The following is a 15,000-nucleotide window of genomic DNA, read 5'->3' on the forward strand; positions in this document are numbered from 1 at the left end:
GTTGTTATCCCTGTCCTAACTTTTGTGAAATGTGTTGCTGACATCAGATTCAAAACAGTCATATATTAAAAAATAATAATAATAAAATAAACTGTGTCTTTGATATGTTATAAGATTAGAAATGAGCAGATCAGAGGGACGGTGAAGGTGGAGCAGTTTGGAGATAAAGCCAGAGAGGCCAGGTTGAGATGGTTTGGACATGTGTTGAGGAGGAATAGTGGATATATTGGTCAAAGAATGTTGGAGATGGAGCTGCCGGGTAGAAGGAGAAGAGGTAGACCTCAGAGAAGGTTTATGGATGTAGTGAAGGTGGACATGGAGATGGTTGGTGTGAAAGTAGAGGAGGCAGTGGATAGGGCAAGATGGAGGCAGATGATCCGCTGTGGCGACCCCTAAAGGGAGCAGCCGAAAGAAGTCTTTGATATGTTATCTTTGTACTATTTCCAATTAAGTACGGGGTTTAAATGATTTGCACACCATTGCATTCTATTTTTATTTGTACAGTGTCCCAACTTTTTTGGAAATGAAGTTGTAAGAAAATAATGGATTTTAGCAGTTCTGCCTCTCTCTCTTCGCTCTACCTCTTCTCGTTCTCACTTCAAATCTTTATTGAAATCTCATCTTTTTCTCCTTCATTTTTCTCCTGCATCTTCCTCGGGCCTTGTGTAATGTGATATGTATTTGTAAAGCGACCTTGGGTTTTGTGTAAAGGCGCTTTATAAGTTCAACTTATTATTAACTCACCTTCCTTACTGCTGCATTGTTGCAGCCCAGAATCAAATGATCCACAGCCCAGTACAAGTCTCTAGCAACATGATTGAGAACCTCTGCTATATGATATACTGTTATATATAAAAGCAAAAAAAATCTGAATCTCTCTCTCTCTCTCTCTCAGTCTCTGCGTCCTGTGCTCAAAGTGTCCCGTGTGTGCTCTGCAAGATCTTTGACCCAGAAGTCCTCCTCCCTCAGCGTGCCATTGTCTGTGACAATGACCTCATCGTTGGGCAGCAGCCTGTCGTCCTTAGCGCTGGATGCCAAAGACCCCAGTGATGTCATTGTGTCAACTGATGGCGAGTGTCAAAGCGCAGAGGTGTCCGAGGCGGATCCACCTGTTTCTGAATGTAGGTTATGCAAGTCAGAGGTCACATCTTTGGATCCATGGGAATAGTGGCATCACAGCCAGTTTAAAGGGAGGCTAGCTAATACCCATTTCTTCAAAACACAAGAGGGCGCTCATTCACGAGACCGCAATGATTGGGGTGAATAGAGCTAAACAGCTAAAAATGACAAAAGTTTCTAGCCATTTGTGATGGGATTCCTTTTGGTTTGGAAAGTAGAAGGAAGTATTCCGGTAAAGCTTAAAGAAAACTTACCAGTGTCCATATGTTTTTCTGTTGAGTGCTGATTTGCTAGTATTACTGTTACTGACTGCTGATTGGTTTGCATTGGCATTGGCGTTGGCATTACAGCTACTGATTGCTGACTGGTTGGCATTACAGCTACTGATTGCTGATTTGCTGGTATTACTGTTACTGACTGCTGATTGGTTTGCATTACAGCTACTGAGTGGTGACTGGCTGGCATTACAGGTACTGATTGCTGACTGGTTGGCATTACAGGTACTGATTGCTGACTGGTTGGCATTACAGCTACTGATTGCTGATTTGCTGGTATTACTGTTACTGACTGCTGATTGGTTTGCATTGGCATTGGCGTTGGCATTACAGCTACTGATTGCTGACTGGTTGGCATTACAGCTACTGATTGCTGATTTGCTGGTATTACTGTTACTGACTGCTGATTGGTTTGCATTACTGCTACTGAGTGGTGACTGGCTGGCATTACAGCTACTGAGTGGTGACTGGCTGGCATTACAGGTACTGATTGCTGACTGGTTGGCATTACAGGTACTGATTGCTGACTGGTTGGCATTACAGCTACTGATTGCTGTTTAGTTAGCTTTACCGCTACTGAGCGCTGACTGGTTGGCATTACAGCTACTGATTGCTGATTTGCTGGTATTACTGTTACTGACTGCTGATTGGTTTGCATTGGCATTGGCGTTGGCATTACAGCTACTGATTGCTGTTTAGTTAGCTTTACCGCTACTGAGCACTGACTGGTTGGCATTACAGCTACTGATTGCTGATTTGCTGGTATTACTGTTACTGACTGCTGATTGGTTTGCATTACTGCTACTGAGTGGTGACTGGTTGGCATTACAGCTACTGATTGCTATTTAGTTAGCTTTACTGCTACTGAGCGCTGATTGGTTGGCATTACCTCTACTGAGTGCTGGTGGGGTGGCCTAGACCTGCTCAGGCATGCTGTCTAGCATCCGCCAAACCTCTGGTGGTGCTCTTTTCACTTTCTGAGGAAATCTGCACAGATCTTACACTTTTGTATGCGAACAACTTTTTACAGAGTAATTAATTGCACTTTATCCAAGTTTTGACTCACTTTACACCACATCTGTCTCTTACTACATCATACACGTGATTATACTACATTAAATACATCACTACCTTAATACTACTCTAAGCAACTACCCTTAATTTGGCAGCTGTGACATCAGAAACTGGAATTAGCCAGAAAAGAACAAAATCCAATTCAGCAAATAAGATGAGCTGATTCTGTAACAATATTATAGCTCTGTCTGTAATGCAAAAGGATAGTACTTGTTTGGTGGAATGATGTGCCAATATTAAAGCAAGTTTGATCCAATTTTCATGACTTTTCTTAACGTTTTTTTTTGCAGCAGTCCACATTTCCACTCCTGTTTTATTGCTTAAGTGACTCGTTTCTGTTATTTTGTAGGCTCTGAGCTCTAGTATGTTGGATTTACAGTGAATCAATACCTAAGAGGTTCATTTGACAGAATATACATCTATATTTGGCAGGCCATGTAGGAATCAGTGCAGTTTTATATATACACATCCTTCTCTTATTTTGCCCCGGGGCAATCTAAATGTCATTTTATTCGTTCTTTACAGTCCCATAACCTGCTAGTATTGTATTAAGTCCCAGTTTACCTCAGTCAAGGGTAGGTAAGGAGCTGATAAGCTGGTTTAGATGTATTGGGAGCAGGGAAGACATTAAAATGTGCAGGGCAGTGGGCCTCCAGGAAAGAATTAAACAGGCTGTTTTTCTTATGGTGCTAATATATATGAATAGCCTCTGCTTTGATTGGCTGCCCTGAGCTAAACTGCCGTGGGCTGATGTATGTAAAAGTTGTAAAGTTGTCTAATTTGTTTATTGTGTGAAAAAATGTGGGGAAAATTCAGTTTTTCTATATTAGTCCTATCATTAATTTTTACTCATCATGACCTTTGGTCAGTTCCTCCTGCTGTCATGGTAGTAGAATATCCATCTAGGACTTTTTTTTTACTATAGTGGTCACCAACCCAGATAGTATGCGGATATGGGCCACTTTCAGCAGAGATATGGCACTGCTAACCATAGCTTACATTCAGATCTTTGCCATAAATGGGCAATTTGTGACATTTCATTTGTTATTTCAACAGAGAGAAATGCCAGGTTAAAATGCTCATTTTACTTAATTCAGCACATCTGCCTCAGTACAAGGAATACGACAAAATATCTTTGCTGTCGGAAGAAAACCTTGTATCTCCATTTTTGCCATTTTTCAGTTTGTGACATAATTTGAAAGTATCTGTTACTCTTTACATTGTTTGTAAATGTTCTGATGAACGGCCTGAAAGAAATTACCCAAAATGACATGGGAATAGTTCTGGTTCCATTGACTTACGTTGAAAGTGAAGTATGTTTTTTCCTTCTCCTGTAAAGTTGCACCTTTGGAGATACAAGGTTTTCTTCTGACAGCAGTGATATCTTTAGACAAATTTAGTTTACAGTGATCTGTGGCTGCTGAAAATTTTGTGTTCATTAAACAAAAAAAGCTGATCTGAGGCTCACTGGATTTAAACCTTTTCTGTCAGGCACATCACTTATTTTAAATCAAACAAGCCTTTTTCTTGGTGTAGTTCACATTTTAGACATGTAGGCTTGTAAACCTGAGTAGTGCAATGGGGCTAAACGTTTGCTCATTTAGCAGGAAATCCTGAGTTCAAATCCCATCAATGCCAAAGCCATTTGCAGCTGGTAGGCCAAGAGTGTTGAACACCAGCTCTCCCTGAGCCTCATGGCACTGTGCAGCATTCCCACCCGATTGGGCAGTTTTTGTAATGACTTTTTTGTACTAATGTTTTTTGAGTTGTGGGTCAGTTCTGGCACTGGTGGTTTAAATTTGGCTGAGATTTGGCCCTGTAATGGCAGTAAACAGGCTGGGCTCTGGCAACCGCATCTAGCCCCCTTCTGTGCCATCATTCCACGTGGTATGTAGGCCACATCTGAATGCTGGATGTGGCCCAGGTTTGGGGCATATCAAATGTACTATCTGGGAACCCTCCTCTTGGAGATCTATTTTCAAGCAGAGTTTATATCCAGCCTGCATCTAAAAAACTGGCAACACTAATGGATCTGATCCAGCCAATCAAGGACTTCTGAAGAAGTTAATTAGCTGGAGCAGGTGGGGCAGATTGCAGTTGGAACTAGGGGTGGTGACCACATTCATTAAAGTGATAGAAACCATGTTTTTGTTTTAGAAGGGGAACTCCAAAAGTTCCACATAATTAAATGTTTGAGATGTAAACAAAGTCAGTCAGAGTGGTTTCGTGTAAAAGGCTCCATTCTAGAGAACGTAGAGCTGTTCACAGTGGTGATAGTAGGAACCCAGTGTCTGAAGAGCTTAATGCCTCTAAAAGCTCCCTCACAGAACGATAACGTATAAAGTGATTATGAAAACGTTGTCTGATTGAGGACACATTGTTTGATGATAGTTTTGTGGCCTACAACATTAATCCATTTATTCCACTATTAATCCCTTTATTTCAGGCGATTCCTGGTAAGCAGGGGGTGCGTGTAATGCATTGTAAGGCAAAATAATCCCCAAAGAAAGCTTAGTTTTTCAGATCTGTCGCTATTTTACCATCATCCACATCACAGATAAAACTCAGAAGGCTCGTGCAGGTTCACAAGTGGTATTGAATAGTAAATAAAATGGCTATATTTGTCTTGTAGTCATGGCAACCCCTGGTTCCTATCGCCACCACTGTAAGAAAACTGAATCAGTACATTTCTCTTCAATGGACGACTTCATGTCACACCACTCTGAATGACTCTGTTTACATCATAAGGAAGGAATTATACCAAAATCTAGTAAAACGGGTGGAATTCCCCTTTAATCCTTAAAAGGGAACTGAGGGCCATGGTGTCTGACTCCTCTGTTCAACACAGGCATCCAGCGGAAAATTGTAGAAAATCAACACCACTCTTTAGCGCCCCCTACAGAGCAGGGTGGGAAATTGTGCTGGTCTTGGATCAAAGCTGCCTGCACTGGGAGACGGGCTTTGTATTTTTCTCTCTTCTTATTTTTTTGCACAATTATTGCCAGTTGTTTAATACCCAAAGAAAGACACTCCGGAATCAAAAGACCCATTAAAGCCTCTTTTAGTTCAGCCAGTTAATTGGGGAAGCTACTAATCCTCTAGATTTAAGCGTGAAATCCAAGAGCTGGCCTGTAAAGATATCTCTCTCTATTTAACTTTTATTGTCGCCACTTAAATAGGTTGAGGCTAAAACTTTTGTTTTTGGCCATTAAAAGGAACCGGAGGTAAAAAAATAACTAAATAAATAAACAAATAAATAAATATAAAAATGTGTGATGAGAATGAAATCACCACAGGCATTCATTATTTTTCATAGAGCTCGATCTAAAAGTGATTAAGTCCCCAATCCAAAAACATTGTCCTCATTTTTAATAGATATTAAATCCAGAGCGTTTAAAATGCGATCATGGGCGAGCTTTATGAAGCCTAATGCCAGCCAATTCATCTCTGCGCTATTGCGCTTTTAATTTGTGTCCCCACATCAACCCATTTTTTAATTTGATGAGTGCCCCCTGTTTTTCCCGAAGATTCATGAATTTTCTTCATGTTAATTAAGTTTTATGGTGGGGAAAATCCTCCTTATGAATGTGGGAGATGGTGATTGATCTGAATGTGCCCAGAATGTTTTTGCTCTGAATGCTTTGCTTCTGTTACTGTCATGAAAGAACATTGGTGAAGCTGTGTTAAACGTTTTGACCAGCAGAGGGCAATATAAGTTCATTTGGTGCTGCATAGGCCTCAGTGAGGGGAAAAATGTGGCATATTTAATTCAGCAATCAATACAAAGTTCACAGACAAGCGAAGACTGAAGCAACACAAGTTAATGTGGAAGAGATTTTGGTCCCACTTTATATTATATTTGGGGGCAGTTGTGGGCTGGAGGTTAGGGAACTGGCCCTGTGACCGGAAGGTCGCCGGTTCGATCCCCAGTGCCGACAGTCCATGACTGAGGTGTCCTTGAGCAAGACACCTAACCCCCAAACTGCTCCCCGGGCGCCGTGGATAGGGCTGCCCACCGCTCCGGTGTGTGTGTTCACTAGTGTGTATGTGGTGTTTCACTTCACGGATGGGTTAAATGCAGAGGTGGAATTTCCCCGTTTGTGGGATTAAAATAAGTATCACTTAACTTATTAAGTGTCTCTAACTGTGCAGTAAAACTGTAACTATTGATGATTTAGTCAGTGTTACTAATGTATATATATACATATATATATAGCCTGTGTAATTATATATGTGTATCAACTTTCTCTAATGTAATTACACAAGGGTATCTTTTTGATACACTGCAGATCGGAAGCCTTTTCCAGCTGTTAAAGAAAGTATGGTTTGCATTACATAATTATTGTGGAATAACTGTTGAAACAAGGTGACCTATTCACATCATATCGATTAATACTGTTCTGTAAATTACACTGTACCTATACAATAACTCCACAGGAGCTTTCATGTAGTGCAGTGTTAAAGTTACACTTTAAAATACGTGGACAGTTCCTGTGTAGTTGGTATGTAAGTACTGTGGAATATTAGAGTAAATGCAACACATTTAATGTCATAAAATGTCATAAAAATCACACGTTAAGATAAGAAGATAAGAAGATGTCGTACTGTCACATTACAGAATGGTGTAAAGCTGAAACTGGTTACAATGTCATAGCATGAGCAACATAAATGCTGGCGAAATGTTAAGAAGCTGGCAAAGACAGTGTAAGTAATACCTTAATGTAAGTTATTACGTACTTTTACTGCTGGAAAAATGTCTGATTACAGTGTATTTACATATATGTTATTACACTTATGCAGTGGTGGACAAAGTACACAGACCATGTACTTCACTTAAAGTAGAGACACCGTAAAGTAAAATATTCCTCCAGTAAAAGTAGAAGTTCCTCCCTTTAGACCTCAACTTGAGTAAAAGTACTAAAGTATTTACCTTCAAATGTACTTAAGTATAAAGTAAAAGTACTAAGAGAGTAATTCTGGCTCTGATGTCCTGTTATCATTTTTATAACCAGACTGGCTTCATGAACTCATTTCAGGTGAAAGTCCTCCAGCGTCTCTCTTGGTAAACCAGTCTTTTAATAGAACGTCATTAATTAGTGACGCTGACGTCTATTAAAATGATCAGAAGCACAAAACACTGAAGGTAAACAGTTTCCATCAGGGAGAACCGAGTGGCTCTGAAATCACTTTTTACACACAAGCAAAGTTTCAGTTTCAGATTTATTTACAACTTAGTTCCAAGTTTAAGTTGAATAAAAACTGGCTTTAAACTCAGGATCACAGATGAGCTCCTTTACTATGTTGATCTGTAGGCGTCTGTTCATAAACATAAACCAGCCCAAACTCATTTACTATAAAATGAAATGATGTTTGTAGAAATTCAGAAAAAAGCCGCGTCAGTCTCGACTGCATATGTGGACATATTTCTATATTGAGCTCTATTTACACAAAGTTAGGTTAGTTCATCATTTATGTTGAACAGACTCTCCCAAAGTTTTACGCTGCTGCGCTGACGTTGAACCGCGTGCTGCACTGGGTCGGTATGACCAACGGGTCAAAACCAGCTCTAAACAAAGTGACCGCTGGGCCCTGATTGGTGCTCTGGCTTTGTGCTTCTTTCGTTTTGACATGTTACGTTTTTATACACACAGAAACCAAAAGGAACGACAGATTTCTCAAAATGTAGGAGGAAAAAGTCGGATATTAGTACAGAAACTAATTACATTTACTTTGCTCCTGTCCACACTGCTCTTGTGTAATTACGAGGAAAACAGAAGTTTATACACATGTAATTATATAAGGAGCTCTTCTCTAGGCCTTCTGTAGAAGTTACTAAATCATTAGTAATTACATTGTTGTTCATATGTTGTTATTAGAGACGCAATAATGTGGGACAAAGATTGTCCTTCATATTTTTCCAAATAGGAATAAACCTGCAGACGGCCTTTACCACATGAGCGTGTCGATGCCTATTCAGGTTTAACGGTCTCCCACAGCTGGTCAGCAGTGGAAAACCTTTGTCCAGTTAATTTGTGGGTGTTCTCAGACCAGATGTTCTTTAAAGGGTTTAAAGAAAGATTTTCTTCTTTTTTAACTCAGTTTTCCCTGAGATGTAAAGAGAGCCATTCAGAGTACTTTGATGTGGTTCATTGTAGACTCTTAACAAAGATGGTGCTTCAAGGGGTCTTTAATAAAGGAAATGGTTCTATACAGAACCATGAACGCTCAAAGAACCCTTTGCATGATTAAAGGTGTCTTTGCCTGGTGAATTTGTTCATATAGCACCACATATAGCACGATGTAACAATAGAAGAACCCTTTTCTGTTCTACACAGAAGCCTTTTCAAACTGATTTTATATAGAACCATATGCAATGCGCTCTCCATCAATCTGAAGAACCTTTTCATCCTGCAAAGATCCATTTAAGCATGCAGAGGGTTCTCTGAATGTCCGTGGTTCTACGTAGAATCCTCTTCTTTACTAGCGAACCCTTGCAGAACCATTTTAAGTGTGTAGACTCTGACCAGGCCAAATTTTCTACTTCTGATCCCTCGTCTTCCGGGAATAATATACCAATAACGGGAAGCAAGCAGAGTTGTTGCAGTCGTTCTTCTAGGAATGCAGTCGTGAGGAATTCTTTTTCCAGAGTTCAAAGACTTTTCTGACTGTCTTTCAAAATTATGACTTCCAGCTGTTTGAACTGAGTCAGTCTGAACTGAGGCAGCTTTGGGCCTTTTGGATCCTTTCGTGCCGGAGTTCTATGTTTTTCAGAGAGCCTTCCTTCATATTGATCACTTCTTTCCAAAAGATGACCAATCAGACTCAAATTTTCAGCTGGACACTGTTAAACAAAAAGTGTTCTGTAGTTACAGTTAACCAAGGTACAAACATTTGCATTTACGGCATTTTGCTGAGGCTCTTATCCAGAGCGACTTTCAATTTGATCATTTTTTACACAGGTAGGCCAAGGTGGTGTTAGGAGTCTTGCCCAAGGACCCTTATTTGTATAGCGTAGGGTGCGTGTCCTGTTGAGGGATCGAACCCCAGTCTGCAGCATAGAAGGCAGAGGTGTTAACCACTACACTAACCAACCACCAAATGTAAATGTTCTCTCGAAGGTACTACAGTGGTTTTAAGGTCAGATCATGTACCTTAATCAGTGTTTTTCCAGGTGAAAAGTTCATATTTGGAACTTTTCATAACCGAATGTTTTAAAACAGAACTGTGAAATAAAAGCCTGGAGGCGAGACGGGGTGAGTGGAGCCAATGCAGCTTAGAAAATATAATTTCAGTGGATTACGGTTCTGTTATGTTCCCTGAGTAAAGGTACTAAGATGTTCCCTTGAGGGTCCGACCCCAGTGACAAGAGGGGCACTGACCCTTTGAGACAGTTTCATGCCTTTTTTATTTTAGAGAGTAAAGTGTCTCTGCTCTCAGATGCTCAAGCACACATTGAGAATTTATTTTCTCATACTGAGAGCAAAATGAACCTCTGGCTACAGAACTGTTACCGTTCTCCTAAAAATTCAATATTTACATGAAATTACCAAACACAGCTATCCTATGGATTTCCACTTACTGTATAGCTGGTCTTTGTAGTTCTACAGTTACAGACTGTAGTCCATCTGTTTCTCTGATACTCTGTTACCCTGTTCTTCAGTGGTCAGGACCCCCATGGACCCTCACAGAGCAGGTACTATTTGGGGGGTGGGTCATTCTCAGCACTGCTGTAAAACTGACGTGGTGGTGGTGTGTTATTGTGTGTTGCGCTGGTATGAGTGGATCAGACACAGCAGGGCTGCTGGAGTTTTTAAACACTGTGTCTATTCACTGTCCACTCTAAAGCTCATCTGCTGCTGCACAGTTTGTGTTGGTCGTCCTCTAGTCCTTCATCAGTGGTCACAGGACGCCGCCCACAGGACGCTGTTGGCTGGATATTTGTGGATGGTGTACGAGTTTAAAAACTCCAGCAACTTAATACAAGAATTGCCGGAAGAGAAGGTCCATTAATCTGACATATTGGTCTGGTCAAAGTCCAGGTGAAACCCCTTTGAAAACACCTGGTCTCACATTAACCACAAATTTCCTCAATGAAAGGTTTCCACTGCTGACCAGCTGTGGGAGGCCGTTTAAACTGAGTGGAACAACACTGACACAGCCTTGTGTAAAAAATCAAAAGGAAAAACTGCTCTGCATTAACGTCTGTTGCATGTTGCTATAGTCTGTACTTGTTTGTTAATGTTTTATTGATTACTAAATTAAAAAAGCTAAATTTCATACACGTTTTATGCACTTGATTTCATTTCATTCTCAATGTGTTTAAAATCATGCCAGTGTGTGAACATCCACAACTGAAGTGCTGATTATCCCACTGAAGAATTCAAATCATTTAGTCCAATAAATAAGGCTGGTCTGACGTGTGATATAATAAATCATTGGGAAAAACTATGTTTTGACTTAAACGCTAAAGGTGATGTGCTGACACCTGCCGTTCATCTGCTTTACTGTTTCACTCTTAACCTATCTCGTTCCAAAGAACTCTTTACATAGACTGATTGTGGCCAGTGTGTGGAGTTAATTGCGTCCAGCAGGGAATTTATCAGATCACTGTCCATTTTGGTTTGGAAGTCCCTCATTAAAAAAGCATTTACATACCTGAGGTTAGATGTTCATATTTACATAATCATTTTACATTTTTTTCTCTACAACATTTTTAGTCCAAGAGGCCCTTTTGTTACTGTTATATATACTATGAGGTTTTGTGCCGACAGCAGCAATATATACAGGGTGAGTCAAAAGTCACAGGATACGTTTTATTTTATTTTATTTTTTATTGTATTATCGACTTTTATCTCTGGGGTCATCTCAAACAAAATGTATATGCTGAGAAAATCTGTGACAAACCGCATTGTGGAGGCTTGTGACAGCATCTCTCCAGAGATTCTCATGCGGGTTCATAACGATGGGATCCTGAGCCTTCAGCTCTGTGTTCAGCACCAGGGACGGCACACTGAACTCGTCAGATAGTTGCATCACAGGCAACAACCACCTTCCCATTGGAAAACTTGCCCTTGATCCAATATTGTGGTCTTTCAAGATGGCGACCATGTCCCAGACATAGCCTAAAAGATAGGCCCCCCCACCCATTGCTTGCTGGGGTCTTCAAATTTGTCATTTTCCCTTAGATTTCTGAAATAAAATGGTGTCCTGTGACTTTTTACTCACCCTGTATATAGTATATATACATTATGTATATGTTGTGTGTTATATATATATATGTTGACGTTTTTGTGTTTTTGGCATGATTTGAAAATGCCTGTTGCCTTTTACATTGTGTGTAAATTTCATGTTGAATGGACTAAAACAAATGACACAAAATATGACCTGGAAAAAATCTGGTTCCATTGACTTACATTAAAAGTAAAGTATGTTTTTCCTTCTTGTGTAAAGTTCTTCCAGCAACAGAAATATTTATATCATACAAACATACATACATACATACATACGTGTGTCTGTGTGTGTGTGTGTGTGTGTGTGTGTGTGTGTGTGTATGTATGTATATATATATATATATATATATATATATATATATATATATATATATATATATATATATATATATATATATGTATATATATATATAGTTGCTGGTTGGCATAAAACCTTGTATTTCCATTTTTGTTGTTTTTCAGTTTTTGATATAATTTGAAATCACCTGTTACCCTTTACATTGTGTGTAAATTTCAAAAGTTCCACAATTACATTGACAAAAAGTCTGGTTCCATTGACGTACATTTAAAGTAAAGTATGTTTTCTTGTTAATTTATTATTTTGGAGATGGAAGGTTTTGTTCTGACAGCGGCGATATAAATATATTGTTTTTGTGTGACAGATTTCAAAACAAGCTGCTTAGTTCAGCAACTTAGTTTCCATTAAAGAGTGAAAGACTGAGCAGTACATTTTGAAATATTAGCCATTTTTTACTTACCTCATCAAACTCTTTTATTCAAAAGGGTTTTGCATGAATTTACACGAATGTGTGTGTTTCAGACTTGCGGAAGCTTCTGGAGGAGGTACACAAGAGTGTTGCTAAAGAACTGCATGGCTCAGAGATGCAGCACGGCTTTGAAACTGAGTGGTAAACTCCCATCGGCTACAATTTCATAACTATGTATTCCCTTCCTAGTGGGTCCCACTGGGTCTAGGTCCAAATACCTTTCTGTTGTGCTACCTAATAAGTCCTAGCTTTTAGTTTCCCATTATCCTGCTGCATGTTGGGTATAATGTTATAGCCTGCAGACTGATGTTGCACAACTAGCTTTTGTTATAATGCAACACAAGACAGTCAGCATTGTGGTCAAATGAGGCCGAACACTATATGTCCAAAGTTAGACACCTTCTCATCCAGCACGTCTTCTGAAATCAAGTGTAAACATTGTTGTGAGTTGCATTCAACCACAAGAGCATTAGTGAGGTCCGGTACTGATGTTGGATGGTCAGTTCTGGATCACTCATCCCAAAGGTATTGGATGAAGCTCTATCACTCCAGAGACTGCAGTTACAATGGGCTCTTTATACCCCCACAGCCCATCTTTGGCATTGAGAATAGTGACCCTAGGGTCATGCGCAGCTGCTCTAGAGCATCTCATTTAACTGGCAGTTCTTTTCCATGGAGATTACAGAAGCTGTGTGGGCACTATCAAACACTTGTAAGGTGGTGTGATGAAGTGCATAACAAGTAAAAATCGCCTATCCTCTGTTGCCTCTCTTATAACAGAGATCCAAACTGCCTCTAAAAGCAACATCAGCACAGGAACTGTGTACTAGGGGCTTTTCACCATGCGCAATGCCAAGTGTCAGCTGGAGTGATATAAAGCACCCTATACTATACCAATAAGAGTCCTTGGGCAAGACTCCTAACACTACCTTCACCTACCTGTGTAAAATTATCAAGTTGTAAGTCGCTCTGGATAAGAGTGTCAGCCAAATGCCATAAAATTGTAAAGCACACCATCACTGCACTCTGGAGCAGTGGATACATCTTCTCTAAAGTGATGAATCATGCTTCACTATCTGGCAATCTGAAGGATTAATTTGGGTTTGGTGGATGGCAGGAGAACACTATCTACTGGAATGTATAGCTCCAACAGTAAACTTTGGTGGAGGAGGGATAATGGGCTGGGGCTGGGGTTTTCAGGGTTAATTATACAGCATATGAAGACATTTTAAACAAGTATATCCTTCAAAATTTATGGCCACAGTTTGGGGAAGGCCCTTCTCCGTTCCAACGTGACTGAGCCCCTGAGCTCAAAACAAGTTACATAAAGCTGCTGTTTGATGAGTTTGGTATGGAGGAACTCCAGTGGTCTGCACAGAGCAGTGACCTCAACCCCACTGAACACCTTTGGGATGAACTGTGATTGTGAGCCAGGCCCTTTCGTCCAACATCATTCCCTGACCTCACAAATGCTCCTTAGACTGAATCAATCAATCAATCAACCTTTATTTTGACTCAGAAGTACACTGAGGGCAACCTTCATTTTCAATGTAGCCGAGCATTTACAAAAACGGATTGACATGACAAGGAAAATAATATTTAATCATTTTAAATTAAAAGAAAATTTTAAAGATAAAAATAGATAAAAATAACAATAAAAATAAAACTTGAGGTTTATTGATAAGAGATTAAGATCAAAAGAAGATATATAATATAATTCATGTGATGGTCCACATACTTATGGCCACATTGTATACTTTGTATGGCTTTAATGTACAACAACTGTGCAGTTTTGCTGTGATGGCGCATTCCTTCTGCTATCACTGCTTTCTTTGTTTGTTTTATGTATAATATATGAGCTGATTAACTGAGCAAGGCTCAACTGTATGAATTCTTTCAATGACCAGTTACTTCAGATTAATTCATTATGATGGTGAGTGGCCACAGTGCAGCTGATGTGTCCCTCTCAGTAGGTTGGATAGTGTAGTGGGTAACACCTCTGCCTTTTACGCTGTAGACTGGGGTTCAATCCCCACCTGGGCAAACACCCAACACTATACCAATAAGAGTCCTTGGGCAAGACTCCTAACACCGCCTTCGCCTACCTGTATAACAATAATCAAGTTGTAAGTTGCTCCGGATAAGAGCGTCTGCCAAATACCATAAATGTAGGTTGTGTGTTTGTTTTTCCTCCAGGAGTGAGGCTCTCAGAAGTGTCTCCTCAAGGCTGGACAGTGTGGTCAGTGGGAAAGTGCTCACACCAAGGCCAAAGAGGTGGGTCTGGTTTTCTCATACGCATACATTGTCAGATTTTTGAAGGTGTTTGTGTTTTAAGATGCATGAGAAAATGTGTTTTCTGGACAACACGTGTGTTTTTGTGTGTAAAACACTGAGGTGTTGAAAAACTCCAGCAGCACTGCTGTGTCTAATCCACTCGTACCAGCGCAACACACACTAACACACCACCACCACGTCAGTGTTGCTGCAGTGCTCAGAATGATCCACCACCCAAACAGTACCTGCTCTGTGAGGGTC

The 15,000-nt window shown here is 40.1% G+C and overlaps 1 protein-coding gene across 3 annotated transcripts in view; it reads left to right on the forward strand.

Annotated features, from left to right (window-relative positions):
* The window catches only part of LOC108435360 (coiled-coil domain-containing protein 60), a 59,406-nt gene that overhangs the window by 33,581 nt on the left and 10,825 nt on the right, over nucleotides 1-15,000 (forward strand). For all 3 annotated transcript variants that reach the window (XM_037531463.1, XM_037531465.1, XM_037531464.1), the window contains 3 exons: nucleotides 896-1,121; nucleotides 12,519-12,606; nucleotides 14,662-14,739. In XM_037531463.1, the coding sequence (XP_037387360.1) occupies nucleotides 896-1,121; nucleotides 12,519-12,606; nucleotides 14,662-14,739 (392 nt within the window). The remainder of the gene's footprint in view (nucleotides 1-895; nucleotides 1,122-12,518; nucleotides 12,607-14,661; nucleotides 14,740-15,000) is intronic.

The sequence above is a fragment of the Pygocentrus nattereri genome, chromosome 20 (genome assembly GCF_015220715.1).
Source record: "Pygocentrus nattereri isolate fPygNat1 chromosome 20, fPygNat1.pri, whole genome shotgun sequence".
Lineage (NCBI taxonomy): Eukaryota > Metazoa > Chordata > Actinopteri > Characiformes > Serrasalmidae > Pygocentrus > Pygocentrus nattereri.